The sequence below is a fragment of the Mirounga leonina genome, unplaced genomic scaffold (genome assembly GCF_011800145.1).
Source record: "Mirounga leonina isolate KUSES-001 unplaced genomic scaffold, KU_Mleo_1.0 Mir_95, whole genome shotgun sequence".
Taxonomy (NCBI): domain Eukaryota; kingdom Metazoa; phylum Chordata; class Mammalia; order Carnivora; family Phocidae; genus Mirounga; species Mirounga leonina.
The window spans coordinates 8,629,106-8,655,496 of NW_023270865.1; the positions used below are offsets into that span (position 1 = coordinate 8,629,106).

The window sequence follows — 26,391 nt, forward strand, 5'->3', positions numbered from 1 at the left end:
GGAGCCTACGCTGCCCCAAGGGAACGCTCGCTCTCTTCCTGCACTTCTGGTGATGCCGGAGACGACCGGCCACTGCACGACTCCCAGAGGAGGGCCCCGGAAATGACTGTGCAGGGAAGGGATGCAGCTAGCACGGGATGGTGGGCCTGGGCACTGCGGAGGGCCTCGAACTGGCCTTAAGGGGTGTCCTTGGGAAAGGGGGGGCATACTGTCATGTGATTTCAAAGGTCAGGAACAAGATCAGGGCATGAGCTTAGAAGAGGTGCAGATTTTATAACCATATAAATTAATTCACAAGGCCTGAATTACTCAAAGAATTAATACGATGCTTTCAAGAGATGGCGAGTGGCATTCAAGCCAGTCGTTGGGCTTGCCTTTAGCCTCACTGAATAAATGGCTTCCAAGTGCTCTTTACACTCTGATGGTCTTTAAATTGTGAATGCTCTATTTTCCCCCAGTTAAATAAATGATTATTGAGCATTTGGAGTGGAAACCAAGCTCCCCAGAGATTCCACCATTCAAGAGAACTGGACAATGAAAAATACCACGTAGCTCTTTTACTATAAACACGTCAGCCATGTTACTTAAGTTACATAATCATGCTTTGAACTTTAATAAAGATTTTAGAACTATTTTTCAAATCTTCACCTTTTATAAAGCATTGTTGCGGTATATTTTGTTTCCTGAGTATTCGTTCACTTATGCCGTATGTTTGGTTTTATAGTGGGCAAAAAAGAGACAGTATTTGGAAAACATTCTTAACCTAGGTTCACCCACTGATAAGATAGTTGTAAGCAGCATTACTTAATTATATTTACTAATACAACATCCAGTAGTAAAATAACGTTAGTAATATCTTAAAATAGCAGATAAAATATAGGAGAAATGCAACCAGGTAATTCCTTAGAAAATGCATATTTTTATATAACTTTTCAAATGTTGTGACTTGAAACAAAACAACTCTATGGACTACAAATCTGATGGAACCAAAGGAAAGGCAGTTGAAATCTGGGCCCCAACTTGGCATTAAAGATGTGCCGCTGTATTTATTTCTGTTATGTTGAATGGCAAAAAGAAGACAGAGTTTAAACTTAAACCATGTTTATAATAAGTTGGATTCTTTTAGCGTGTTGGCAAAATTGCTGGAGACAGTGTACATCAGGAATTACAGTATCTTGAAAAGGGATTAATCAAACATGACAAAAGACACTATTCCTGTTGCAATCTACAACCTACATTAAGTTCTGTTGGTAAATGTCTAAGCCATAACTTTCCTTTCACAGACAAGAACATTTATAGTACTTTCATTTTTTAATTTTTATTTTTTTGAAGATTTTATGTATTTATTTATTTACTTGGAGAGAGCGTGTGTGCAAGGAGGAGGAGGAGCAGAGGGAGACAGCGAGAGAGAGAGAATCCCAAATAGATTCTGCGCTGAATGCAGAACTCGATGCAGGGCTCGATCCCAGGCCCCGAGATCATGACCTGAGCCGAAATCAAGGGTCAGATGCTCAACTGACTGAGCCACCCAGGTGCCCCTTAGAGTACTTTTCATACACCCAGGTATACAGGTCTTGCTTTATATTTTTCTAGTTATTTCATCAGTCAGGTTCAAAATAAGGATGCTAAGACTTATCACTCCCAACATCACTGAAACCTTTCATATAATTTGATGTTAAGATTTATATTTAACCTAGATGTCTAAAAACAATAGTATATAAAACGCAGTATTTGGTGTAGCACTGGAAATATATTAGCTGTGTCAACAATCCTTAAGAGGTTCACATTTTATGGAAGATAACATGCAATTAAAAAATAAAAACTTCTTGGCAAATGTGCAAAATTTATATATATGTATATGTATGTAAATTGCCTCAATGGTTGCTGACTTTAAAAAGGAAATTAGATTTTATCATCTCTCTGTATAAAAAGGTTTCTGTGCATTCTTACTTAGAGGACATCATGGGGGCAGCCTAAAAGCAAAAAGACCAAAGTTTTGCCGCTGTATATGACTGAGCCAAGCAAGCCAGAAAAATCCAAGCCTTTGCAGCCAATTTTTTGCACCTTGTGGCTTAGAGGAATTAAGAGCTAATGAAGTCTCTGGTTTCAAGTCTAATGACTGAATTGAGGCTATCTTGATCTCTCAAATTCTTCTGTTAAAATACACTACTTTCTGGAAAACTTCTCATGGAGTAATACTAAAACTCTCCCATAGAGAAAACACACTGGTCTGCAGTAAGATGCGTAAGGCAGGTGTTAGCAAAGAAAGCCAAAGAAATAAAAAATAAGACAAAGACCACATATCCCATAAGCAATTAGCAGAGCGAGGAGACCGATTTAGGCAATTTGTATCATTTCCTTCATCATTCCAAACTCCTACACACAAACACCCATAACTATCATTCACTCACCTTCTGAAAAAATATCATAAAAGATGGGATTCTGTTCCTTCGTTTTCCTTTTTGTTTTTTATTAAAAAAAATGTTCATGCCAATACATGCTGCTGTGTCCTAAGAGTATGGATTCTAGCCCATGTAGCCACCTGCCAGCAACGTGATCTTCAATGCCATTGATCACTCTAATTCCCCATCTATTTAAGGCACTAAACCCATCAGTTTCCCTCCTCAAAGGAGAATTACATCAAAGATTTAGTAGAAGTGCTTTGAGAATTATAATGTGCTATAAACGATATGTTGGGAACAGTAGAGGCTTAGATGGTCTGGTATTTAATGATAAATAAAACTTCAACAAATTCTCTTTAAAAACTGAAGCTTGAAAGAAGTGTAAAGACTGAAAAAGTGTAAATCATAAGCCATAATGCCAAAATAAACAAGTTTGAACCCCACAGGTTAAACCCATTAGTTCTGGTAATAGTCACCTGCTAGCAATCAAAATTCATTATTCAAAGGAAGACGCAAAAATCTTGTCATAAAAGAAGCATTAGATTTTGGACTTGAATTTTAGATTTGAAATGTCTGTCCATTCAACCTGAACACGTTGCCATATTCCTTTATTTTAAGAGAACTCTTAGGGCATTATTGTATTTTAAACTCTGTCCATTTTGCATGATGCTAGATCATTAGTTCCTTTTGTGTTAATTAAGTCACAACAATACAGTTCTACTTCTAGATATGGTTCCATATTTTTGGTATTTCTGGGCTTAGGATGGTGGTATGATTTTTTTTCAGATTTAACACATATTTAAGGCTAATGAGTAGCATTCCTGAAATTAACAGTGAATTTGTAATTCATATAATGCAATGACTTGCATATACATTTTACACATACAAAATATTAGTAGCCAATGTTCTCTTATTTATGATAACATTTCTTACTAGCGTTACCCTGTTTTGTTTGATAGTGGGCATGCAGTAAATATAAGTGATATAATCCATAACTTAAAAAGGTAAAAGAGCTATGACAACTCACTGAAAGAAGAAAAAAGGCTTTAAAAATGACAGTAATATGAAATGGAAAGGATATGCCATTTAATAAAATAAAATGCATTTAATATACAGTACAAAATAAAGAGGCTAAGCTGTGGCTCGAAAAACAAATAAATTTGGCTTCTTACTAAGCCAAATTCCCCTAATATGAAAATGTAAAACCTTTTCATCAGAGATAAAACGTTTATCCTCATTTAAATATACAATGTTAAATAAAGCAATGCTAATTCCATCATGTATTTCTCTATTTAGTGTTTCCTGAGTTTACCATTCCACTATTTCTATGTTTTCAGGAGCATGTCGAGAAAAATTACTTAAAAATAGAGTGCTGAGGTGTTATCTGAAGAACATTCTATCCACATAAGCTGAAAGTACTCAGGGATTTGGGGCAGATTTCAGGACCTTTGAAACTGAAAACCTGGATAGCAGACACTGCACAATGTAAATGTAGGTATACTTCTTATTTCTAGGTGTTAACAGTGAGTATTTGTTACAATTTATTTTTAAAATAATGGAGGTTCCACCAAATATAATATTTAACATGGACCCTCCAAGCCATTTTGAATAGTGCTAAAGTAGCTATCTCAAAAAATACCATAAAATGGTCCCATTCGGCCTTTTATGTTGGTAAGAGTGATTTCTCTTCACAAAAGAATCTATGAAACCCCTCAATACAGTACATAGGCACTTGTGTGTTCTATCAGAGAAAATTCCTTGAGCTGAATTTTAAGCATACTACCAGAGCCAAGTGACATGCGCTGCTATAAAGAAATACCAAAAATCTGACATATCTATAATATTCACAGATGCAGATATATATCTATGGGACTCTATCAGCATAAATCAAATGGCTATGAATAAAACATCATTTAACCAATTCTAACTTCAGAAGCAGAGCGCCACTAAATTTCTCACCACTGCTGGAAAAAAGAAAACAAAGAGAAACACAGCTCGGTGAGAAGAATTTCTTTGACACATATGCCCAAGTTTTTATCAACACCCAAACTACTTCAACCTAATGTTTACTTTCAGACACAGAAAAATAAAGGTAGTTGGATTTTCTAAATTTTCAACTTGTGGTATAACCTGGAAGGCGTACCACTTTACACTCTGATACGGAGAAACAAGCATGCACGGTGACAGAGCACGGTCCTACTGAGACAAGAAAGCACCTAGACCGTGACATCTGAAGTCAAGTGACGCAATCCCCAAATCCTCCATTTCCATTGTCCAAAAGAGAGCTGCACCCGATCTTAGCAAAGAGCTGACATCTCAGGCACCTGCTGAACCACAGAAGATACTGGAAGTCCATGATCAGTGCCCATACTCCAACCAAACCAAAGATTATAAAACCCAATGTGAAGTCAACCCTTCAATGCTCAGCCAGGGACATGGATTCAACAACGTGACATCAATGGAAAAAAACGCCGTAACAGTGCCTGGCTGGAAAAGCTCTTTAGGCATCGAGGTCGGGAAAAGAAAAGGTTTTGTACCCACCTGGGATCTTTCTGAATGCTATCGATGGACGGGGATCTGGCCAAGGTGCCTTCGGGCGGGAGGGCAGGGCCGGATTTGCTGTACGGAGACTCGACGGAGGGACAATACTGCAGCTGTCGGTAGGGGTCGGCGTAACTGGAGGCTGGGCCAGCGGCGTAGCTGGCCCTCTGGAAGGTGGCGGCGGCGGCGTTCTGCGGACCATGCTGGCTCCCGGTGCGCTGCAAGGGGATGGAGTCGACACCGGGGGAAGATGGGGCTACGACAGGAAAGTAGGGACAAAATAAAAAATTGAGGACCTGCTCACAGAAACGGTTAACCAGGTCTAGGCAGGGGGGAGAATTACACACATAAGAAAAAAAAAGGGGGGGGGTTGTAAGAATAAAAAAATCATCGGTCATATTTGAACCAATACATTCACTGTTATCCAGTATCATGAGAATTAGCACGCTATTTCGGAAAGAAGCCTTTCAGCCACAGGGGAAACGCGTCTATTGTGTGTTGCATGCTGTTTACCATTTTGTTAGTCTCACGTGTAAACTCCGTGTAAAACCCAAACCCAGAGGATCCCTAGGGAATCTTTTATGAGGGATCATGGAGAGTTGGTTCTTTATTGTCCATGGGGAGAAAATTCAGGCAGTGTTCATTCAGGTGATGTTACATTAATTTCATTAAGAGTGTAAAACAAACTTAGTAACGTGGTTAATTCTCCCGAATGAAAGGAACAAAACCACACGCGTGGGGGTGGAGGGGGAGAGAGAGAGAGGCGGGGCTCCTATTTCCACAGTTAGTCCTGGGGCATTAAACACAGGACTGCTCGCGCTGCTGGAAAGCAACTCCCCAAAGATTTTCACAGGCCTCTTCTTCAACCAAAGCTGTCAGAGTAACACATTCGGTGAAGGGCAGGCATGTGGGAGAAGGTGAAGACCAGGCCAACTGCAACACAGACAAGCTAATGAGGCGACTTGCCTTTTCCAGAAGTATCTGCATCTTTTCAAAATGTCTACATTGTTTTGAGAAGATTTTGTGTACCAGTTACTAAAGTCAGTTTGACTAGTTCCAAACTGAATTTCAATTCTGTTTGCTGCGTGGATTCTTTTCACATGGCATTCTTTTTATCTGGTTCTCAAAAATATTTGACATCTAGGGTTTAATGAACATATACAATGGAAAGAGCATTTTTCATGTTAACAGAATGTGACCAGTTATTAATTGCTGCAATAATTGTGAGCCATGACCAACCCTAGACAGTATGATGACTTTCTGGCATTGCATGCAGATCAGAATAGATCCGAAATACAGCCCGTGTCTGGATGCAGCCATTTACACCATGGGAGTTCTGTTATGGAATAAGGTTTCAGTTATAAATCAAACCCCTCAACTTTGACTTCCTGAATGTTTACCATTAGTGGATGACAGGAGAGCTTATATTGTCCTCTCTCACATTAGGGGACATATGCCAAATCAAACACAAAAAATTATGTCACTTTGAGCAAACAATTTTTAAAAGAAATTAAGGAAATTTTGTCAAATGACAATAAGGTTGTAAAGTGAACTGAGGAAAACATTCTCAGGCCGAGAACTGAGTTTTAAATAAGAGTTCAAGGCTTCTCATTTCCAATGAACTGTAATACTTAACCTTACAATAATCCAAATTAGAAGAGCTACTGCCGCAAGGTGAAGAGTAGAAGAATATTCAAGAAAAACTTTCTTTTTTTTTTTTTAAAGATTTTTATTTTTATTTATTCATGAGAGACAGAGAGAGAGGCAGAGGGAGAAGCAGGCTCCCCGCCGAGCAGGGAGCCCGATGCGGAACTCGATCCCAGGACCCTGGGATCATGACCTGAGCCGAAGGCAGATGCTTAACCATCTGAGCCACCCAGGCGCCCAAGAAAAACTTTCTAAGCAAAAAATGTACGTATATGCTGAGGAGCAGTCTTTGAAATGATGAGGGTTGTCCTGATGGATTAGATTTCAAAATGATCTGATGAGAGTAAGAACATTAAGTTTGGAAAGAGAAAATGTGTCTTACATCATTTTGCAATTTCTAGAAGAGTTATATTTTCTCCAAAATATTACAAACACGTGTAATTAAAATTCAAGTCTTAAAAATGTATGGACGACGTACTTTATATTATGGTGACAGGGGTTGAAAATTTAGGCCAGGCATAACCTTGCTTTTGGAAGAACAAATGCACAGAGGCAAACAAAATTTCATTTTCTAGAAGAGTTGTGACAAGCTAGGCAGCAAATCCAGGGCAAAAGGAGAAAACTAAATACACCTGACATTTTCCACATAAAGGCATTTTTTTCCTTCAGGAAAGTAATATCTACATTTAAGCTTGCTGAAAATGGTTCCTAATATCAGAAAAGAAATCCTTTTCTACACAAAAGTGTTGATCCTGAATACAGTAAGTACAGTGATTAACAGGAAAAGAGGACAACGTAACAGCGATCAGGAAATAATATCAAAATCTTAGGGAAAAAAATACTTGTTAAAAAAATAGTATAGGGAAGCTGAACAACCCGAGTAGCCACGGCGAAAAACTCTCAAGAGACCTTAAGTGGAAAGAGAATATCATGAGAGTTGTTGAACCAAAGACACTCCCAGCAGCGAAGACTCTAAGGACACTGGATTCAAAGAGGAAAGCAGGGTGTGAAACACAGTTTCTCAAGCAGAAACAGGAAGGCAACGTCTCAGTACAGGAGGAGAAAGAAAAGGCGGAGGTGAGTTTACGAATAGAGGTAGGCTCCCCTGTGTGCTTCCCTTTGGCCCGTTTGGGGTCAAGGTCATGGAATGCATTCAGGGCTTGGCTTCTGCAGTTAGAGTATTGGGTTCACATCCAGGTCTCTGGGCAATTCCTGGGATCAGATGAGTGAGTTACTGAGCTTTGTAAGCTCCAGCTTCCTGACTGGGGCACGAAGAGAACAAAATGGCCTCATGGGATCACTGTTTGCTTTAAAGACATGAGAGGCATTAAACATCTCATATGGAGAAACTGCTGAACAAAGGAGCTATTGCTATTTTTACCATAAACAAAGCTGAAATCAACTAACATTAGAAAAAGAGACTGTCCACGCTGTACTGGGGGGAAGACCCCTGCCCCTGGGTATCAGAGTTTAGAGCTGCTGCAAGGGTTTTTTTTCCTCCACAGCCCTGGATGAGAGTGAACATGTCATTCGCACTTCACAGTGAGGGGGGAAACTGAGGCAGGGAAAGATTACGTAACTTGCCTGAGTTTGCCTGGTATGTAATTAGAGAAGGGATTCAAGCCCTTGTACCCTGCTTCCAGAGTGTGTACTTTTAAAAAAACCACCACTGTGGGGCGCCTGGGTGGCTCAGTCGTTAAGCGTCTGCCTTCGGCTCAGGTCATGATCCCAGGGTCCTGGGATCGAGCCCCGCATCGGGCTCCCTGCTCAGCGGGAAGCCTGCTTCTCCCTCTCCCACTCCCCCTGCTTGTGTTCCCTCTCTCACTGTGTCTCTCTCTGTCAAATAAATAAATAAAATCTTAAAAAAAACCACCACTGTAAACTGAACCAAGATTTAAAACTTCAAAATGCATATTAATGAACTACTTACATGGTAAGAATATTTAGGAGAGGCTTAAAATTAAGGGAAATGTCTACTAAAGACACAGAAGATACGTGGGTTTATAACAGGAATTAACATGAATATTATATTGAAAAAATTGTTAAAAATTGGTGTTAATTTATACCATTTCTCATTAAATTGAATTTACTGGGATATGCAGAAAAATACTGAGAAAAATTCTTTACGCAGAAAAATCTAACTTTGTTCATTTCTAGAAAAATCAAAGAACATGGATACCTATAGTTATCCTAATTTTTTTTAAAAGATTTTATTTATTTATTTGAGAGAGAGAATGAGAGAGAGAGAGCACATGAGAGGGGGGAGGGTCAGAGGGAGAAGCAGACCCCCTGCTGAGCAAGGAGCCCGATACGGGACTCGATCCTGGGACTCCAGGATCATGACCTGAGCCAAAGGCAGTTGCTTAACCAACTGAGCCACCCAGGCGCCCTAGTTATCCTAATTTTAAAGTGTTTTGAATCTTAGTTTAATCACTGATATCACTATATTAACAAAAAAGAGGGTGGACTATGAAATCTAAGATGGATGAACAACTTCCAAAAAGATCTTATTAGAAAATCATAATCGCATTTATGGCACTTGATAAATGGCCTTTCAGAAGTATCATTCCTGAATCCAGCGCTTAAACTTTTAAGTCATTCTAAGTAGGATACCTGATGAGAATTTCAAAATATAAAATTAGAATTCAAATTGGTCCTGTCAAATTGAAAAAAAAAAAAAAAGGAACAAGACTGATCAGTGAATGAAAATAACGTAAAACAGCAATACAAATGGGGAGAAAATTACCCTATATTCAAGTGCAGGTCATGGGATCGTCTTGAAAATGCCCTGGGTGTTATACTTAACTAATGAATAACTGTGCATCAAAGACTAATTATGTACTATACAGTGGCTAACTGAACGTAATAAATAAATAAATAAGGTTTTAAAATCTTGTTAAAAAATAAATAAAATTATATAAAATTCCTAAAGATTTAATATGTCCTGGTATAATGTCACCACAAAAAATTCTAATTATTAAAATATTAAAATGTGTGTCATAAAAAATAACCCAATTTCCTTGTCAACTGCATTATAATGAACTATTATCAGCTATTAACTATGTCCATTTTTGAGTCTTGTCATTTACAGTTACTGTTCTGATGCTCTTGAAGAATGTGTTTCAGCTTCAAGGAAAGTCATGAAAAGAACTTTTGACAAATAAAGGTTTCTGAGATCCTTAAGATCATGAAACTAAACTGGATAAGGATTTCTGGAACTAATGGGAAAACTGCATTCAAACAGAACAAAAATTAGTAACATGGGACCAAATAAATTCAGAAAGATGATTATAGTTTTTACGACTCTTGTTTAAAACATTGCTGGTTCTCTAATGTTTGCTCTTCCAGATTTAAGAAAACTTTTTCTCTCAAGATAGCTATGATTTACAGAAATATGATAAAATATTCCTTTGTAAACAACAACAAAAGAGAAAACGTGTGAGAATCTAAACAGATCTCAGACTAGCCATCAGTAATGTAACAAGGCAATGCCTTATATTTTTTAAGTGTGGCACAGGAGAATGACTTAACATTATACATTAAATTCTCCCTTTGTGCCCTCCGTGTGGCTCATGCAAACCACGGCTGCCCATCAGTATGGATAAGCGGATACTGGCCACATTATTAAAGACTTCCCTTTAACAGGACGTCTCCTGAACCTCTATCTGGTTACACATTTTCTCTTAGAGCTCAGCTGACCACATCACCCACGTTACAGGATGGCTCTATTCCACGGAACCTTCCCATGGAAAACACTGAGGTGGAAGGTGCTTCCTCAGCTCCTTAAACACCCCCCCATCTCTCCTCAGCTGCTCCGCAAACAGCCCCTTCTCCACTCAATAAGCTCTTAGAGCTCAACGAACCGTGCTGCTGGTCTCTTTGGGGAGATTTTAAAAGCAGCCTCTTCGGCAGCTGACTTGATACTTCAGACCTGACATCCATGCTGTTCACGAAATTATCTGTTTTCTTTAGAGCTACACAAACAAAGGTCTACTGTACAAAGGGCGGGGGAGATGTTTTATGTGTTGTATTTGCTTGAAAGAGGGGAAGAGGGATCCTTTTTAATAAATCAGGCATTCTACTTTGATGATGATGGATGGTTACATCCATTCTTTACTGACAATCAAAAAAAGAGAACAGAATAAAATAGAAGAATCTGGCACATGAAGAAACTTGAGGGGGGATATAAGATAGGGTTCAACCAAAAAGAAAAAACACTTATTTTTGTTTTTGTATTACTTATCTTTGCTTTTCTGTATACTTGTATATACAGAAATATGAAAACATAAATTACATTTATACCTGTTATATAAATACAAAATAAGCACACAATAAGCTAATTAAACAATATTTCCTCTGCAAGCTCAGAAAGTAAAGATGGCTTAGGTGACAACAAGTCCAAGAACTTGGCCATGAACTCTTTTTTTTTTTTAAATATTTTATTTATTTGAGATAGAGAGAATGAGAGCGAGCGAGTACATGAGAGGGGGGAGGGTCAGAGGGAGAAGCAGACTCCCTGCCGAGCAGGGAGCCCGATGCGGGACTGGATCCAGGGACTCCAGGATCATGACCTGAGCCGAAGGCAGTCACTTAACCAACTGAGCCACCCAGGCACCTGGCCATGAACTCTCTTAAAGAGAGTTGGACTCTGTTATTTTAGGGATGAGGCACCTTTGGCACTCAATCACTATATTCCCAGCAGTATTATTATCTAGAATTGAATTGTAAAGATCTTCCAATTTTCTGCACTCTGCACAGCCTGATCCATGCTAAACTCAGTGGGAAAATATGCCAGGGTAAATTTAATGTAATCTTTTTGTTTTCATTTTAATTCCAGTATAGTTCACATACAGTGTTACATGGGTTTCAGGTGTACAATATAGTGATTCAACACTTCTATATGTTACTCAGAGCTCATTATTAACATAATCGTTTAACTTCATCTATTATTACCTTTGTGGGGAGAGGAACTGCAGGATTTTTAGTAGTAACAGAATCATTATTATTGGCTTGGATGTTGATGTTTCTGGATTTTGCCAATGAACTGTTTCTACTGGCAAACCTGCTGTCCTCCCTCAGCTCAGTTCAATTACACTTTTTATTTACACTGCTTTAGGTGACTTGACACAAGGAAGCATCTGGAAGCTCTTCTCAGTTTTAAGATGATACTTATCATTGGGTTCATTAAAAATTTCCAACTGGGTAATAATGTGCCCCTGACTTTCTAGACTTAAAAAAAGTTAAAAAACAAAACAAAACAAGAGGTTATGGAAGATCTAATTTGACTTGCTCTAATGGGAAGCAATCATTTTTACAGTTTGAAGTAACAGCATTTAAGAAGTAATAAATGCTAATATTCCACATTTTTGTGGACTCAAATGATGATTTTAATTGAAAATGCTATTTTTATGTTATTGAATAATAGTAGTAAAATTTTATGAATATGAAGGTTCTATGAAATGCCTCTATAACCTTATTAAGCACTGGCTAGTATTGCAGAGAATTCAGTGTTGTTTTTTTTTTTAAAGATTTTATTTATTTATTTGACAGAGAGAGACAGCGAAAGAGGGAACACAAGCAGGGGGAGTGGGAGAGGGAGAAGCAGGCTTCCCGCCGAGCAGGGAGCCCGATGCGGGGCTCGATCCCAGGACCCTGGGATCAGGACCTGAGCCGAAGGCAGACGCTTAATGACTGAACCACCCAGGCGCCCCGAGAATTCAGTTTTTTAAAAACACTTTCTCCACATGGGCAAATATTTTCATCACTTTTTTTCCTTTTTCTGTTGCAGTATTTGTCAACCTCAAAGATATTTAGCAGATTTTCTCCTTGCAACCTACCTTTGATAATTCATTCTTTCTTACAAGCTGACACGTTCATCACAGAAAGCTTGTGTTCTCCACTCACTTAAAAACCCATTTATCCCAAAGTGAATTCATGTAACTATCAGTATAGCAGACGCTGGCCATTTCTATTAGGTTAGAAAGATGTTTTTTTTGGGGGGGGGGGAAGTGTCAGAGTCAAGCATTTGTGTTGATCACGTGACTCCTAAGTTGACAGTTATCGGTATGTTTGAGTTTGAAATAAAAATTCATGTTACTTAGTTTCTGCTTAATAGACTTTCTCATCAGCAAACCCATGAAGATCCCATATTCCTTGTCTGGCTGTTCCTCTTATTATAGAAGCTCTGGTTTTGACAAGCCTTATCCCAGATGAAAGGTTATGTTTTATTTAAACAGACATCCAAGTTAAAAGCGTGCCCCTTTAAATTTTCATCATGCAAGAAAGTAAAGCTTCAGACGTTGGGTGGATGTCCCGTAAAAGCAGGTGGGGATAGTCGCGCCACCACCAGACTCACTGGCCTGCCTTTTCTGCAGGACTTCACACATTGCCGCCTCCCTGCACACGGAGGGAACACTGATGGTGGCGCCCCCCCTCATTTTCTGGCTGCGCAAGAAATGAGTGGCGGTCGTGTCTGGCAAGGGGATACTCTCTGGGGAGCCCTGGGGAGCTGATCACCACTGCTGATTCAGGAAGTGACCCTTTTACCTCCTCTGAGGCTGCTAGGTCTCCAGGGCCACAGTGCTGGCTTCTCTCTCAATCCTGTCCTCGGGCATGCGGTGTTCTATTTGCCCTCTGCCTTCCTACTAAGAGCATATCTGGATCCGGGAAGGCCAGCGGGCCATCCTCAGAGCCTGCTCCCTTCTGTTGGAACTGGGTGGGGGGGAAAAGGTCTGTGGTTCTTGTCTGACAAAGGCTGGGGTGCAGGAACATGAAATGTCAGTGTGTGGGAAGGGGGCAGAAGACCCTCTTCAGGCCATGGTCCCTGGCCCAGCCCTGGGCGACAGAGTGCCTGCTCAGCGGAATGAAATCCTACTGATTTCCAGTGCTGAGTAGTGACCTTGTTTGTATGTCTCACCTTCCACAGCCTGGAGCAGGAGAGAGGGGAGAAGTAGGATTTTAGCACCCTGATTCCCTAACATGTACAAAAATACGTGTGTTGAAGTATGGTCAGGTAGCTTTTTGGTTTGAGAAAGCCTAGAGGACCTTTTGCATGCCAAAAGGATCGCGGTCCTCATCTGAGTTGGTGTCTGAGATTTAAATCAGTCTTTCCAGTAAGTAACAGGGGTGAATGGCTACTGTGGCAGCCAACGAGACACAGAGAAGGCAGGCAGAGAGGAGAATGGATGAGGATGGTGGTAAGCTGAAGTCTGAGGGGAAAAGCCAATGAAGGCATCCCCCGACCCCCTTTGGCGGGGAAGTTTAGGAAGCTTTAACAGGTCTCAGCCTCAGTGCCTACAGCTGGGTCCTGATCGTCTCCATGCAGTCATCTCCCTGTGTATCTTTCAGCTCTAGAACAGTCTATTATTCAGGACAGCCTTCATGGTGTTTGGGGTAAGGGAGACGCAGGGAAAGGGTCAGCAGAGGGCCAAGCAGGGCAGGGAGAGGAGAGTGGCCATAGAGCCGAGAGCAGTGCCCAGAAACCAGAGCAGGCAGGGAGCATAGCTCCAGCACTGAGTGACCAAGAGCGGATGTGGATGAAGAACATGCACCTGCCAAGCCTCTACTTCTTGCCGAATAACAGAGGAAGGTGGCCTTGGGCCAGGGTGAGGGGTGGGGGGATTACGTATGGCACAATCAGGGGTTACAGGTTCTCTGGGAATGAAAAGATACTATGTGTTGTTTAGTGTTTTTATTCATACTTTGTCTTCAGCTTTATCTGGAATGTTCTAACCCTTAAGATGTTACCTTCCATTGCCAGTTAATTTTCCATATGTTCATGTCCTAGTATGAAAGGAGACTGAATGTGTTTGAGGACAAGGAGTAGATAGAAGGATCTTTGGATCTGCTAGTGCATCTAGCACATGGTGAGTCTTCAACAGATACTATTTGACTGACAGGATACAAAATCCACGATGAACATGGATGGGTATTTATTTTCTTTTTAAATGATGACTTTAACAAATAGTTTCAACCAAGATGTCTGTTAAGAGCCCAGGATCCAGGGCAGGACTGCCTGTGTGTGAAGGTTTGACGATTGGCTCCGCACAACTTGTGTGACCTTGGGAAGATGACTCAACATCTTTGTGCCTCAGTATTCTGGAAAGTGAGCATCCTATCAGTACCTCCTTTAAGGTGGGGTTCTGACAATCTGTAAATGCATTCAAAGAATTTGGAACAAAAGCCATGCTACATGCTTTCGTCTTCCTATCTCACCTGCTCGATACTATGGCACCATCTTGTAATTCCCTAATTTTTTAGGCAAGTCCTTTTGTCTTCATTCCTGAGTGTTGACTCCTTGAACAAGAGCAACTGGCCTTCAATCCCCTTGGCTTACTCTCCTTGAAGTATCATCTGGAAGTGCTTGAGGGGTCAAACTGAAGGAACTCCAGCCAGTGTCCTGTTACCCAAGGGCTGAGACGTGAGACTGGTTGCTCAAACCACCTCAGCCACGGATAAGAGCCGGAAGTCAGTGGCCCTTAATACTTCAAGTCTAACAGGCCCTATAGAACCTGTCCTTTCCTCCCAAGAAACTGGGGTATTGGCTCTGGCCCTGGAAGCCAACAACACGGGATGCGGAAAAGGACCTCCCGAATGTGGGAAAGCAATCTTAGAATGTTCCTTGTTATTAATTTCTAATTCTGACTTTTACTAAATATAATTTAATAATATTGTCTAATACATACATAATTTATAAGGAAAGGATATATACCCATTTTAAAGGCATTTTCTCGAACATGTGGGTTCTGATAGAGACAGTTCCTGGGATTGCAGGGTTAGCTAAGGAAGTGTCAGGATTTGAAATAAGATAAATTAAGTGTAGAAATAGGGAGTAACCTGAGCAGGTACAGGGGAGAGAGAACCTGTGGCTTCACACTTAGGGGTTGGAGAGAGGTGGTTTCTCCCCACCTGTCATCCCATGAGACCATCCATGCACATCTGGAAATTTCCGTATTATTGCATAAATCAGCAGATTTCCTCAAAAGTGCAAGTTCAAAAGGGCAGGCTGGGATGGGGTCTTGGACATCTGGATGTCGCAACCTCAGCAGCTCTCTGCCAGGGCAGAGAGTACTGTTACTGAGAAAACCCAGGCAAAGAGTTCTTCTTCTCTGATGCACTTAGAGAACGCTGCTGCCTTCCCTCATAGGAAGGACGAACCCTGTGTTCTTTCATTCGGCATGGAGGTTCACTGACGGCTTAGGGCAGGGGTCGGCAAACTTTTCCAGAAAGGGCCGAAAGTAAACATTGTCAGCTTTACCAACCATACGGTCTCTGCTACAACTACTCCTCAGCTGCTATAGCCCGGAAGCAGCTAGAAATGATACGGGGACGAATGGGTGTGGCTGGATTCCAGGAACCTTATTTACAGACCCCAAAATTTGCATTTCACATAACTTCTACATATCAGAAAATATTCTCCATCTTTTATCTATAAACCATTTAAAAATGTAATAATTATTTTTAGCTCATGAGCAGTATTTAAATAGGTGGCGAGCTGGATTTGGCCCATAGCTAGAGTTTACAGACCCCGGGCTTAGAGAAAACACCAGTTTTGTTTTGTTTTTGTTTTAGTTGGCTTTTAAAGTGTGAACATTTTCCCCTGTCTTTAACCTGACATAGAAGAATGAAGTATTTTTTTCTTAGTGTAGATAAATTTTTACAAAACCCCCAGAAGCTTATTAACAAAAGACAGTTCTAAGAGGCTACGAATACAGGACAGAGAATCAATATAATCCTTTTTGTTGTCAGTTTTTATGCAAATTACATACTGAACATCACTGAGGTTATCTTTGTCTCTTATAAGGGGTGTGTGGAAATAAAACTATCTTAGTTAGGAGTATGGGGCCAACTCGACGTTAAAATAGCCCAACCTCAGACAGGAGTGGTTTCTAGCAGGCTGGTGATGAGAGAATTGTGGCAGAAGAATAAATGGGTATTCTTCTGCGTCTGAACCAAGATACGTATTATTAACATTGGATGGCATTTATGATGTCAAAAATAAAAGAAAGCATTTTGTGCCTTTCTTCTTATGATGCAGTAAAATACTGAAATGTACATATCAATAATCAACCATAAAAGCAACTTTGCTGGCCTGGATTTCAAAACGTGTAATTTAGTATCATAATGCAGTTAACAAAATTGCTATGCTCTACTTTGTGGTAACTGGAAGTTACCGTGGTCTGAAGATGCAGGGAGGCGTGTGCCAAGTTCTGGACTAGAGATTCAGTTTTCCCACGCCTGAGGCTCTGTTCGAGGGTAACACGGGTCATTTGAAGTGAGGGACAGAGCTTTGCTGTGTGCAAACCAGCAGCATCATATTTTCTAAGTTTACTTAGCAATGGGAGGCTTTATAATAAGTGTAGTTCTCAACATCTTAATTATATCAATTTCGTAGTTAGATGAATGCTCTCTAGCACATTTAATTATGACATTTGACCAGTTATTTTGCAAATGGCTACATATTCTGGAAAACACTTGCCTTTCTTCGTGCAGCCTGTGGCTGTGTTCAATTAAAAATGTATATTTAACCCAGGTGAGTTCTGCGGTTGATTGAATCGTATGCAACTGTCGATATTCGACCTTTAAATAATAATTTCATCTGATTCAGCCTGATAGAGTCTATGAAGTGAATTCTCAGTTTGCCCTACAAGATACGCTTCATTTTCCCCAAGCTTGCCAAATAGGTAGGCTATCATTAAAGAACACTTACCTGCATTAGGCACATGCCTTTTATGTCCTGTATAATAACAGTGCTTTGTTGGGAGTACTTACATTCATTAAATATGTGAATGATGACATACAAAACATTAGCACTCCTGGGGTGCCTGGGTGGCTCAGTTGGTTAAGCAACTGCCTTCAGCTCAGGTCATGATCCTGGAGTCCCCGGATCGAGTCCCGCATCAGGCTCCCTGCTCAGCGGGAAGTCTGCTTCCCCCTCTGACCCTCCCCCCTCTCATGTGATTTCTCTCTCTCTCATTCTCTCTCTCTCAAATAAATAAAATCTTAAAAAAAAAAAAATTAGCACTCCTTCTTCCAGTTTGCCTGTTAGACAACATAAGCTTACAACCCCCATTAAACTTCATCCATTTAAAATATCCTCAGGTAGCTAAATGAGTCGTACTTGCTTTCTCTCATTACCATCACAGACGTGAATGACAGAAGCAGGTCATAATGCTCGTGAGCAGAGATGACGCGGACACGGACGGACACACACACACGGACCCTTCATGGGGCCCCGAGCACAGCCCCCCAGTGGACAGGCCGCTGAGGGGCGTCCCGAATACATACCTGTGCTCGTGCGGTAAGCGCCCGTGTGGGCTGGTGGCAGAGGGTCCCCCTGGCTCTGGCTGAGACTCCTCATCGGGGGCTTCTGATAGACACGGTCCTCATAGATGGGGTCGATGTGGTGCTCTGGGGACTGCAGAGCCCGCAGCTCCGGGCCCAGGTGGCTGTGCTGGCTGCTATACGAGGCCCGGGACCCAGCTGAAAGAAATTAACAGGCGACATTGAGCCCCGATCGACAAAGTCCGGCAGGCACTGTTTTCATTCTGACCAGCAATATGAAACATTTATCAGAACTGGCTTTATCAAAGCCATATCTGAATTTGTTCTTTGGGGTTTTTTTGCCCAGAAATGTCGAAATCTGCAGAAAATCAAATGAATAACATGAAATGGCAGCAATACGTTGAGCTAATCGGCTTATCGGCATCACCCAGCTGCCTTGCTCGGCTCCCAGACCTCCCAGACCTGATCTCCCTGTAAGGATGATAATGATTCTGAGATAAATCCACCCAGCACAGGGCCAGTGAGACATCGTTTTTCTCGGCCTAACGAACGTGGCTGGCTTCCTCACTAAAGGAATTGGGCAGACAAGTCAGACCTAAAAACCTCTTATTATCCCAGAGTCCTTGCACCTTAAAGTTTGCAACAGAAATGATTATTTAAAATGATGAGCAAATGAATAAACCATGATGGCAAGCCATCTTGATGTTGTTCCTGAAAAGTGAAGCAGAATTCCTTCTTGTCAGCAGTTTCTTCCTGGACAATGAATGAACTGAAATGTTTGGACTTCCAATGGCCTGAATCCCCGAGATACGCAGATTTTAAACAGAAGTTCAAGTCACATTTTCTTTTACTCTTACCCTCCTCCAAATTGAAGCACGGGCACTTAGTTTACCCTCCTCTGAAAAAGGTACAAATGGCCGTCACTAGCTGGTTTAATTTGTAAGTTGAGGCTACGCATCCCCCGCCTGGTAGTATTTGTGAATCCTTATTTGTGTCATTTCGTTGCGTTGTATGGGGAGAGGTGTTGCTTCGAAGCAATGCTGTGGACCAGGAAGCCTCTGCCGACATGAGCAAAGAGCATTCTGTGAGGGCTAAGAGGCTGGCCTGATACACAGACAAGACGATGTTGATTGAGAAGCAGTATTTCACGTGAGGTACGGTTAGAATCACAGGGGCCGAACTGCCAGGAGAATCACCTGCACCAACGCAGCTGGGGTGGAGGGCACCGAGGGACCAGCAAGGAGAGATGGTTTTCTAACGATGCTGAGTGGAGAACACACACGAGAACCCAATGCTGCGAACAGCTGATGCTAGGAGAGACCCTTCAGCTAAGTCTTCAAAGCTGAGACTCGCAGGGCATGCTGGGATTTAACTGCCAGCTGTCTCTGAATGGCCCGAATTTGGAGCTCTCCATTCCAGTCTAAAGCAACAAGCCTTTGGAATAACTTGATTTTGGTGGTGTTTGCAGGTAGCTCGCTCTCTGTCTGCTGGTTCAAGGCTTTCTCTGGTGGTCATGCTAGAGCTAAATTCTTCAATGCTCAGTGACTGCCCCGCTTCTTCAGGATCACGTGACCCCAAGGGTTTTAACACTCTCACCTAGAATCTCTGAGGAAAAACCCGTTCGAAAGTTCTGAAATTGCTGGCAGATAAATCCATTTTACCGATATATTTCTCACAGGTTGTTTTCAATTTAAATAAACAGAGCATCTCTGAATGACTGAGACAGTTATTGGGAATTCTATGAATTCAGTGTTAATAAAAATTACTGAATGTTTTGAGGACAGGGAAGGAATAGAGCAAGCAAGTTCCTTACTTCCCTTTCCTAGTAATTAAATAAGTTCTGATTTAGACGGCATTCAGATGAATGATAGATTCAAAATAACTGTTTTGCATAATTAGGTTCATTGCATCTGATTTATCAAATGCCAACATCACACTGAATATTATCTCATGTTCATATTTTCCAGGAATATATTTAAGTATGGTATGCCTTGAGTTCCTGCTGTCAATTCTTCCTTCTTCTGGAGGCTTTGATAATATTGCCAAAGACTCACAAGTGTAAAAGCAAGGAGACAGTCATTATATCCAAATCTTATAGAGTTAAATGAGAGTTATCCATCCCTGGCAGATTTAGAGTTGTAACTTTATCACCATTCCTCGACCCTAAGTCTCTAAAAACACCCAAAACAAGCAACAAGAGGACCCAATGATCTTCTGAAGGGTGACATGATCTGAGGGCCATGTGAAAATCTTCTATTACAAGCATTAACTGTACATGAGGAATCTGTACTAGCACTATGAACCAGACATTAATGACCCAAGGGTCCTAGGCAAGGAGCAAGAATCTTAAAGTCTACCTTAGTGTTGCTCTTTAATGGATGATTGCAAAGATCGCAGGAATGAAGTCCAAAAGGGAAAGAAAGATTGAAATGTCCAAGAAGAGGTGCGATCCTTTTTAGAAAGGGATATAGCATAAATTAAACCTGCAAATTAAAGCTAACAAACATTTGCTAATCCAGGAGGAAGCCAGCAACAGATCTGTAGGGAGACTTGACACGGGGGATGATCATGAAGCTGAAAGGGCTTATCTCATTCCTCCACACCACACCTTCCTTGGGTCAGAGTCCGGCAGGCACTGTTTTCATTCTGACCAGCAATATGAAACATTTATCACTTCTAGACTTATGTGCAAATAAATTTCTACATGCTGAATTTTATATGTGTTGTTTCTATGCTCCAGTTAGTCCTTACTAATCAACAGATTCATCCACTCAACACATATTTGCTGGGTGTGTGGGCGACTTCAAGAAGTTGAGGACACCAGGGTGCTTAAAACAAATGAGTTCCCTGGCCTTGAAAATAAGTCATCCCATTCAAGTAAGCACAGAGATAAAGGTACTGAAGAAAAGTGAAGTTGGGTAAGGGGAGAGCAGCAAAGTGCTGGTGGGGGAATACTGTTTTGAAAAGGTGATCAAGAAAGTTCTTTTTGCTTATCTGGCATTTCGGCAGAAACCTTCACAAGGCCAGAGAAAGAGCCATACTGGAGGAAGATCCACGTGTTTCTCAGAGGGAACCAGCAGTACGAGCAAAGGCCCTCTGTAGGAGATTCATTTCATGATATTTATAGAAGTGATTTTATTAGCACCTACTTAATCCATATTGTCTTTAAAAAGAAACACAGTTAGTGTATGGACCCTTTATGAGTTCGGACAACAACTGGTTGTAAGAACTGAACAGATTTGCTTTTTAACTCAAAATTTCACAATCCCAGCAACAACATTTTAATCAATGGGGGTTAGAATATTCAATGGAAGATCACACCTAAGAAGCTCATGAGAGCTGCAAACCGAAGATTCAGCCCAAATTTTAAACACACACACACACACACAGCCTTTGAATTTTCATTCCTTAGAACACGATTATTCTCAAATCTTCATTTGTTTTCCCAAGAATCTGGGGAAAACTCTTTGAAAGGCTGATTCCTGGACACAACCCCAAAAGATTCAGACTTGATCCATCTGAGCAGGGAGAAGCAATGTGTGTTTAACAGGCAACACCTCACCTTGTGATTCTTTTTTTTTTTTTTTTTAAGATTTTATTTATTTGACAGAGCGAGATACACAGCGAGAGACAGAGAGAACACAAGCAGGGGGAGTGGGAGAGGGAGAAGCAGGCCTCCTGTAGAGCAGGAAGCCCGATGCAGGGCTCGATCCCAGGACCCTGGGATCATGACCTGAGCCGAAGGCAGACACTTAACGTCTGAGCCACCCAGGTGCCACCACACCTTGTGATTCTAACTGCAGAGATCACACTGAGAGACCCCCGTTTGAGATAAAGTAGGGAGACAGGAGATAGGCATGTTTAAAAGAAAGAGATAAATAGCTAATGTGTTGCAACATTCAATTTGTCATTTCTTGCTTTCTTCAAATAATATAATTTACTACCACATTATGCTGATTACTTTAGCAGACAGAATGGAAGAAGTTCATTCCGGTTTTCACTGGGATCCATTTGTCTTCTTTTATTTCTATACTATCTAATTTATGCCCCTTTAATGTGAATTCACTTGCTTTTGCAAAGAAATAAATATCTGCGTGTTTTCATTTGGCTATATTAATACTAGGTTCTTAAGGACATACTGCCATCGATCTGTTCTGTTCAAATCCAGGAGCCAGCTTCAGATGCTCACCGGCAAAGAAGTGGAAGGAGAAAATGAAGACCTAAATGACGCAAAGGTCAGTTGGCCGGAGAAAGCCGACTCAATGTGCGTGTGAACAGGAGGCCAAGACAAGTGTTTTCATTTCTGACAAAGAACTGTGTTCAGAAAAAGAGCTATGAAGAAAAGTCCAAAGTAAAATCTCTGGCATTCAGGTTTCTTAAAAATTGTGACTCTAGTTCATACATCAATGTTTCTTAGTGAAATTACATCTCGGAAGGGCAGAATAGAACTTCCAAAGAGAACAGTGGTTTCTGGAATGGGAACAGATTTTCCCCTCGCAAATTCCCATTGTACCTTTTCCTTCACCAAATACTGATTTCGGGAGTCTAATCCCTGCTGATACACTGATATCCCTGAGCAACGTGGCCAGGTGGCTTGGCCCATGCAGGTAGAAACACTGTGCTCCCTGAGTTTATGGCCTTGGAAGAGTTATTCTGTGGATTTTGAACCACTTAAAAATTCTGGCTTGATATTTCTCATTATGAAACTCAAGAGGAAAAATGATACCAACAAATAAGCACTTTTAGAAATAAAAAGCAATTTTGGTTAACAGTACTGTTATCGTAAGTGTGTGTTAAGTAAACTGCTGAAAGATTCCTTTGATCTAAGGAATACCTTGCCATAATAAAGACTTACTTGTTTAATTCTTGGTTTTTGCTTTTGACTCAAATCAAAATTCCAAAACTTACTCTCTACTTCTATGCTAATTCACAAGTTAATTTAAGTATTCAAAGGACCCGCAAAGGACTTCCTATGGATCTTGAGTTAAGTCCATGTGCTAAATTTCATTTGCAAATGATCATTAATTCGCTGAATTAGTTTGACATCTTAAGTTGTTGTAAATGTTAAAATATATGAACACATTTCCTATACAGGCTATGAGCCATATTTCAGACAGACGTTTGGAAGGGAGAGTATTAATTTGTACAAATGAATGATAAAATCTGCATTGGAGCTTAATAATTTCAATGTAAGAGGGCCATCTGATGATATAAGTTGATTCTGTGAAAAGTCTGTTTTGGAAAGCTTTGGAAAATGCCCTCCTGTTTCATCGACTGCATAAATCCTAGATTTTCATATATTATGGAAACTTTGCTGCTATCACAAGTAAGTTAAGCGCTCATGCAGTCTCTGACAAGGTACAAAACACAGGATTTGTTCCTGTCACTCTATGATGAGCTTTCCAATACAACTTGATGTAATAATGAAACCTCAACACACCTTTTACCAAATACTGCAATCTACTGAGGCTCCAATACTTTACACGGAGAATAACTTAAAAGTGAAAATCACTTGGCCAAATACATGTGCCCATGAGATCTGGTCCCCTATAATAGCAGGTGTCCCTCATTCTTGGATTTTCTCTCCAACCACGAGCATTTCTTCCCAAGCTGTGAGAAAAACAGCCTTCTGTTGTCCAATTCCTTTTGTGACAGGCAGGTGTATGGAGAGTAGCGAGACAGTGGTCACGGGGTGTAATGAGTAATGTCTGGTATCTTCGCATTCTTAGGATGGCCCGTTTCTCTGTTTATTTGCAGTTGCGGCTTCTGCGTCTGCCGTCAAGAGGATGCTGTACTCGGGCAAAACTCACACCCAGCTCCAAGTTAAAGAAGAGCCTGCGGAAACACACTTGCCTAAGATGGGACTGGTACTAGTGAAACACACTAGCTAAACAGGGTGGTTTGGCACCTGTCCTTGTTATCGGCTTTTGATTTATTTCAGGGTAGATAAAGAGTAGCTCCGAATGAACTAGCCATGTATTTCAGGGCTTCTCCAAACACCATCGGCATGAGTCCCCTGATTAAAATTTCAGTTCTGGCTCAGCAGGTGTGGGGGAGGGCCTGAGGTTCTGCATTTTTAACAAGTTCTCTGGCAATGCTGGGGTTGCTGGTCCACAGACCATCCTTTGAGAAGCCAGGGCATACTGGTTTAGCTACGGACACGTATCTTGGTGGCTAGAGGACTTCAACTTCGGCATCCTTCTGGAGACAGACACATGGATTCCTTATATTCTCCCGGCCTTATGAAGCAAGCATGAGTGCCTTAGCAAAGCTGCAGGCTGAAGGTGCAGTCAGATGCTGATGGGGCCTCAGCGGGCACCCTGGAGCCTGGCTTCCGAGTGTGGCTGTGCTGCCCACCTCATGTGGGCATCGTACTGGCTGCCCTGGGCTGCCTTGGCCTAGGGGTCAGGCTTCCCCACGTGCACTGCCGCAGAGTGACTGATCTTAGCTCTAGGTGGCCAAGGCCCAGATACTAAGGGACCTGTAAAAGCCTTTGTGAGCAGGCTCGCTTCTAGGGGAAAAAACCCATCTTTCCTGTAGAAGGCAGACGTTTTGGATCTGGGTGGACTGGAATGTGTTTGCTGCTATTGTTAGGCTTCCTGACGGGTTCTGCGGAAGCGGGGGTCTAGGGTCCCTGCGCTGCCACAGTGCACTCCTATGCAAGGGTTCAGTTCGGGGCTTTTCAACCCTGGGAGGACATATGTGGCGTTCACCTGGAAGCCTTTTTAACAGTACTGAGGCTGGGGATCCACTCCAGACTACTGAATTAGGACCTGAGTGGATGGGCCCAGGGGACAGAAGAGCTCAAACACTCCCCGGGTGTCTCTAACAAGGGATCTAGCTCTGGCTGGTAGATCTGGGGCCAGATTTGGGGTCTTGAGGAGTGCATGTCAAGGTCTGGTTCTCAGCAGAACACCTAAGGCTGGAGATTTAAAACATTCATAGAAATATCCATTCTTGAATGTGGTGGGAGGGAGTAATTCCACTTGGAGGAAGGTGCAGTTTCTGAACTTTGCAGGAAGGCAGCAGTACCTTTGAAAATAGAAGGAATACAAGACAGTTGGTGTTGCAGGTGGGACTGCACTGCAATTAACCTCCTGTTGGGAAATACCCCCCTCCAAGTTCACAGACTGTAGACACGCATAGACTGCAGGGCATTTCCTGCCTCTCCCATTCCTCTCGCTTCTGTCGGTCTCTGGAAAATGTCTTTGGGTTGGATGCACTATGATTTCTGGGAAGGGACACTGGGGCTGGAGGTTGCCTTTCTATCTCAGGTGAGGCTGGGGTCCTTGCAGTGACAATCACATATCCTGTGAACACTTAGGAATCTTTCTGAAAATAACTTCACTGTAACCACAACCGTCCAAATAAGAGATAGTCCCAAAGAAGCTGATAAAATGACTCCCAGAAACACTCGACCCGGACACCTCACGTCCTTCTCAGCTGACACAGAGCAGATAAAAAATTAGCAGGGGTGAACTGTGAATTGTAATATCTTTGTACAGAAGGGCGACATAATTTGACTTCAGACTTGTAATTAAAGTCTTCTGACATTAACTTGTAAACAAGTTTAATCTGTGAATGTTAATTTTACCCAGGAGGGGTCTCCTGTTTAAAATTTGCGTCTAAGCCCATCTCTGCCCTGAGAGCAGGTTTTGGCAGCCGTGTTCTGGGTGGAACAGACCAGGAGCCAGGCTCACCACTATCTATTGTCCTAATTAACTAGTGATGCAGAGCAATCTGCGATTCGGTGCTTTATTAATTAGTCACTTACCAGAGTTTTTAATGGCCAGTCTCATATTCACATAGATACTCTTCTCTATCAACAAGGCGGATAAAATTCAGTGAGTGTCATTTTATTTCTCGACAGCTGCTTCTCAATACCCCATCAGTGCAATACACGAATAGTACATCTGTGGTCTGGCTTCAGGACCTAATTACTATGGATAATTATGGATATTTCCATGGAAGGAAGCCAGAACAAGGTGCTCCTGGCCCATCTTTTTTTTGTTGAGATGCAAAGCAGGACAGACAAACTTTGGCTTCAAAAGACCAAAAGTCTTCAGGACTGAAGCTGAGTTTTCACTTTTTGCTGTATGTGTCCATTGAAGGGCACAGGCAGAATTCTCAATGTACAGACAAGGAGAAAGGCTTTATCGGACAAAAGCGGGCTTAAGTAGTTTTCTTTACTAAGTGGTTTAAATATTTTGCAATATACATGAACTAAGATGTTTTGCATCCCAGCATCTCAAACACAGGCCTTTTTTTTTTTTAATCAGATTGTAGTAGCTATACCATAGATAGGCTGTACAAAGTCCTTTCCAGAAATTATTTAGCTTTTATAATGCAAAGTTAAAATGTATTCTCCCTGTATCATTCTCCTACTCCTTTATATATCTTACTAACACCCCCCAGAGAGGCTCTATTGATAATTCCAGAAGAAGATACCACTGATTTTCAACATAATTTATGGTGGTGGGGGGGAATGCAAGTAAACTGCTTCACAGATTACTCATGC

General features: G+C 41.4%; 1 protein-coding gene across 2 annotated transcripts in view; it reads right to left on the minus strand.

Annotated features, from left to right (window-relative positions):
- The window catches only part of CTNND2 (catenin delta 2), an 893,404-nt gene that overhangs the window by 333,533 nt on the left and 533,480 nt on the right, over positions 1–26,391 (minus strand). For both annotated transcript variants that reach the window (XM_034998887.1, XM_034998886.1), the window contains exons 8-9: positions 17,877–18,071; positions 4,944–5,199 (exon numbers count right to left, since the gene is read on the minus strand). In XM_034998887.1, the coding sequence (XP_034854778.1) occupies positions 4,944–5,199; positions 17,877–18,071 (451 nt within the window). The remainder of the gene's footprint in view (positions 1–4,943; positions 5,200–17,876; positions 18,072–26,391) is intronic.